This window comes from Trichinella spiralis (genome assembly GCF_000181795.1).
Source record: "Trichinella spiralis strain ISS 195 chromosome Unknown Scfld876, whole genome shotgun sequence".
Classification (NCBI taxonomy): Eukaryota; Metazoa; Nematoda; class Enoplea; order Trichinellida; family Trichinellidae; genus Trichinella; species Trichinella spiralis.
In genome coordinates, this window is record NW_003527815.1 from 1,668 (window position 1) to 5,897 (window position 4,230).

Below are 4,230 nucleotides of genomic sequence, written 5' to 3' on the forward strand. Positions count from 1 at the left end.
AAAAAACGCCTGTGAAAATTTGCCTTACCCGCTCCCATGGACACCGTGATCCCGATGTTTTCCTGACCATTCCCATTTACAGTACCGGGTTAAAATGTAGCTGCACGTTCCCCATTGTTCCACCAATTAGCCACAGGTTGACCAGTGAACTGAAAGTTGATCGTTTTGCAATTTCAATATGTAATGATATGCTTCGATTTTTATTAATAACTTTGTTGAAATTACTTGATAATCGACAGGAATCAGCGGATGATGGGGAGGAAATGCTCTGGTAGATCCTTTCCGGTGCACGCACAGTGTTTTCAATTTTCCTTCGACCATGTGCTCTTCAATTTTAGCAATATTGTGTGAAACATCATAAACAACTTGCATATCCAAATCATCCGGAGTGCATTGAAAAATTTTTGCAAATGCCTATAAGTAATGCAAGCATGCATCTCAACAAAACAAAAAGAATCATAGATTTCTTAATCTCTTTTATACTTTTTTACCTGACGTGCACAAAAAGTCATACAGGATCGATTTACCCAGGCAAAATTAGCCGCCGCTGCCATTCCTTTTAAATAATTTTGACCCTCTTTCGATTTCAATGGAGCACATGCCAACTGTCGGTCGTTTAATTTGATGTTATTTCGCAACATCGCTTTATCCATTTCCACTAGGGCATCTGGAAAAATGAAAATTAAAACAATCCCGCTCAACTTGTCTAATTCAATCTAAATTATTAATTAATTGCATAAATGCTATTTACCACATTCGAATAAATAAATTTCATCAAACAAACTTGAGCTTTGTTCATTGAAAGAAGCTATTTTAAGAACATTCAGTTTATTCAAATATATAAAAAGAGACAAACACGAAAATTTATTTATTTGATAACTGATAAGCGATATCATTTCTAGTTTAGTAAAAATAAACTTTTCGTCATTGTATTCATTATTTATTAACTTGTTCGTTGAGAGTTTGTTTAATTGCATCATTTTAAACGTTGTTGACAGCCCGCAACAAAATTCAAACATCATTATTTCAAAGAATTACAAACCAGACAACATCTGTCATCACTGCAATGATTGTAAAGTGATTCAACAAGTGGACAACAGAGAAGAAGAGCTTTTACAAACGAGTTTTATTTTAATAAAGTTTGCTTGAAAAGAATTTAATGCTTCAATGTTTGTTGAATCTTTGCTCAGTTGTAAAGAAAGAAAAAAACACAAACTACCCAATTTAAAGCAAACAAAAAGCAACTAACAACAACAAACTTTTCTCACCAGTAGCAACTTGGTGACCAAGTCCACGACTTCCGCAATGGATCATGACACAAACTTGGCCTTTTCGATCGATGCCCATTCTCCTAGCTGCATGCTTGTCGTATATCTCTTCAACCACTTGAACTTCACCATAATGATTGCCGGCCCCGAGGGTACCAAGCTAACAAATTTAAACGGCCAATAAATTTTTACGAAATCTATTAAATTTGAAATCGGAAAACTTGTGGTAAGCCTCGCTTTTTCGCTCTTGTTGAAACTTTAGCAGGATCCGCTTCCAACATACGTCCGTATTCTTCGCAGTGCTCCTTATCTTCTGCCCATGAATAACCTTCACGAAGGGTCCAGTCCATACCCATTTCAAGACATTCCTCGAAATCTCTAACAACAAAAGCAACATATTTACAAATTTTCAATAAATTATAAGAGAAAATTTATTCACTGTACCTGCCATTTATAGGAATAATACCTCTTGAGCCAACCCCCACCGGAATGAAGTCGAAAAGACATTGAGTCAACTGCTCTTTAACAGGTTGTACATCCGATTCGGACAAATTTGTTCTGATCAAGCGAACACCGCAATTGATATCAAATCCCACCCCACCTTTCAGAAAATAAAATTCAGTAAAATAAAATAAAATTTGCATAAACTCTGCTAAACAAACACAATTAAATCAAATTTACCTGGAGAAATAACAGCAGCCGGATCGTCGACATCAAAAGCTGCTACATTACCAATTGCAAAACCATATCCAGCGTGAATGTCTGGCAAACCAATTGAACGCTGAATTAACAATACATAATTAAATAAATATGCAAATATGTACAAATACATAACATTACCCAAACGACTCCTGGCAAAGAGGCAACATTACCAATCTGTTTCACTGCCGGCTGAAAACATCCGCCACCACCTTTTGAACAGAGCCGCAGTTCTTCGAACATTAAATTTTCCAAATTTTTGTTCACATAGAAATAGCCATCTACCTGAATAATAAAAGAAATAAAAAACAATACGCAAGTGAATGCAAATTTTGCTTACCCGCATGTTCGGTACGAAGCCTTTTTTCACACGCCACAATAGTGGACCAACTTGTTCGATGTATTTTTTTTCCTCCTCAAATGAACGTATCATAGTGGTCTACAAAAAGGAAATTTTAATAACAGAATAATTAATTAAAATACTCTGATGAAGAGGAATTGAAGTCAAACATGAAAAGCTGGAATTGAAACCCAAAATTTCAAAAAAAATTTTTAAGTATAGACGGAGAAACTTAAAACAAACATTTATCACCGAAATAAACAGTATTTTTAAACTGCTTCCAAAATTAACTTGCAAACAGATCAAAAATCAACTGCATTACCAAGCACAAATGAGCATCAAAAAAAGGTAACGATTAATAATACATTATTGCAACAATACTGCTTAACTGAAAGTAATTTGCTTAACGGAAAGAGCCAAAAATTATTTTTATGAAATTTTCAAGTTAAATTTGGAAATTCAATGAAACAAATGTTTGTCCAAGCAGTTTCAAAAAATATTCACTACCAGTACTTAATATACATTATTTAAAAACTTAAAGTTGAAAAAAGAATAAAATTCAATGGTAAAATGTTAAAAAAAATTCTGAAAAATATTTAGTGTCGTGTAAAACTGAAAGCATTTTCAGCAAAAGTGAGGAATACGGTAACAGTAATCGGATGCTCAAGTAAGAATGTGTATTATTGAATAATGAGCTATAAATGAATGGGATGAAAATCAAACGCTAGTTTAGTAAATTAAACTGGATTTGTGGTTGAAAGAACATTTAAAATTTAATCTCGTCAACACAATATAATTGAATATATTAAATAGTCAATCAAAGATCAAATGAAGTTTTATTTATATTGATATTCTTTCTGTTTGTATTATTTTTGTAATAAATTTGCAGTTTTATTTTGTAATGCGAATTTTATTTTAATTACTTTTGATAGTGTTTTGTTTATAAATTGAAATTTAGTGTAAAGTGATCAAATCAGCAACTGCTAATAATAATGATTCACAAGCACAGCGTGAAACATTTTTACATGGAAGACAATAGAACAGATTATTGAATGATTTTTGTTATTTGAGCAAAATTTTTAAAAATTATCAATTAAAAAAGTGTGCTATGTTTTGCTGTCGAGGCATAAATAGGAGAGTGATTGAAGAATTTGAATGTAGAGTGCTTAGAAATTTGTCATCTGCAAAGAGAACCATTCGTGATCGGTGGATAAATGAAATTAATTTGCATTTGATTTCTTAATCAAATTTTACACTTGACATGCGCGCGCACGTGAAGAGCGCTTTTATGGATTTGTCCTCGACTTTTGGTACAATCGAAAATTGCTTCTCAACAACAACAGCAATAATAAGAATAATCCAGATGATCCTAGTCAATATATTATGCTTGTTCATTCGTATTTTTGTTTTTTTAAATGTTCTTTCTTGAAAAAAAGAGAAAACAACAAAAACTTTTGCTCTTGAAATGAACTGGTGTTGGTGGTGGTGGTGGCAAAGTTGGGAGAAAATTTGATCAATCAGTTAGTTGATTGCTGTTGAAGAACAAGTTGCAACGTTTCCACTAAATTTCTTGGCGTATTTTTGACATTTTTCGAATTCAAAAATTTTACAAAATACAAAATAAAATCGACATCCTTCGACACTGAAAAACGTCGTCGGTTAAAGAAGAGAAAAACCAACAACACGTGAATAAAATTACCAGTAGGGGGAGGTAGAAGAAGAGGGGTAGAAGGGGAGGGGTAGAGGGAGCGGGGTGAGGAAGAAGAGGAGAAAAAAGTTCGCAAAACAGAAGAAGTGAAAAAAATTCTGATGGGGTGTGTCCTTATTTGGCATTTTGATAAAACGAGACCGAAAACGGCCATGGCAGTTTGATCACTATTTCACCTTAACCAAAAAAATTGCTGGTGCCAATTTTCCATTTCC

The 4,230-nt window shown here is 33.4% G+C and overlaps 1 protein-coding gene across 1 annotated transcript; it reads right to left on the reverse strand.

The window, feature by feature from the left end:
- Window positions 1-225: 225 nt before the first annotated feature.
- On the reverse strand, window positions 226-2,400 carry Tsp_12406 (replication factor C subunit; the record flags this gene model as incomplete). Its single annotated transcript, XM_003370360.1, has 8 exons — window positions 2,308-2,400; window positions 2,109-2,252; window positions 1,950-2,049; window positions 1,713-1,869; window positions 1,490-1,646; window positions 1,269-1,428; window positions 492-667; window positions 226-414 (listed from the first exon to the last, which is right to left on the reverse strand). Coding segments are annotated over exons 1-8 (1,176 nt in total), but the record flags the coding sequence as incomplete, so codon positions are not given.
- Window positions 2,401-4,230: the final 1,830 nt, after the last annotated feature.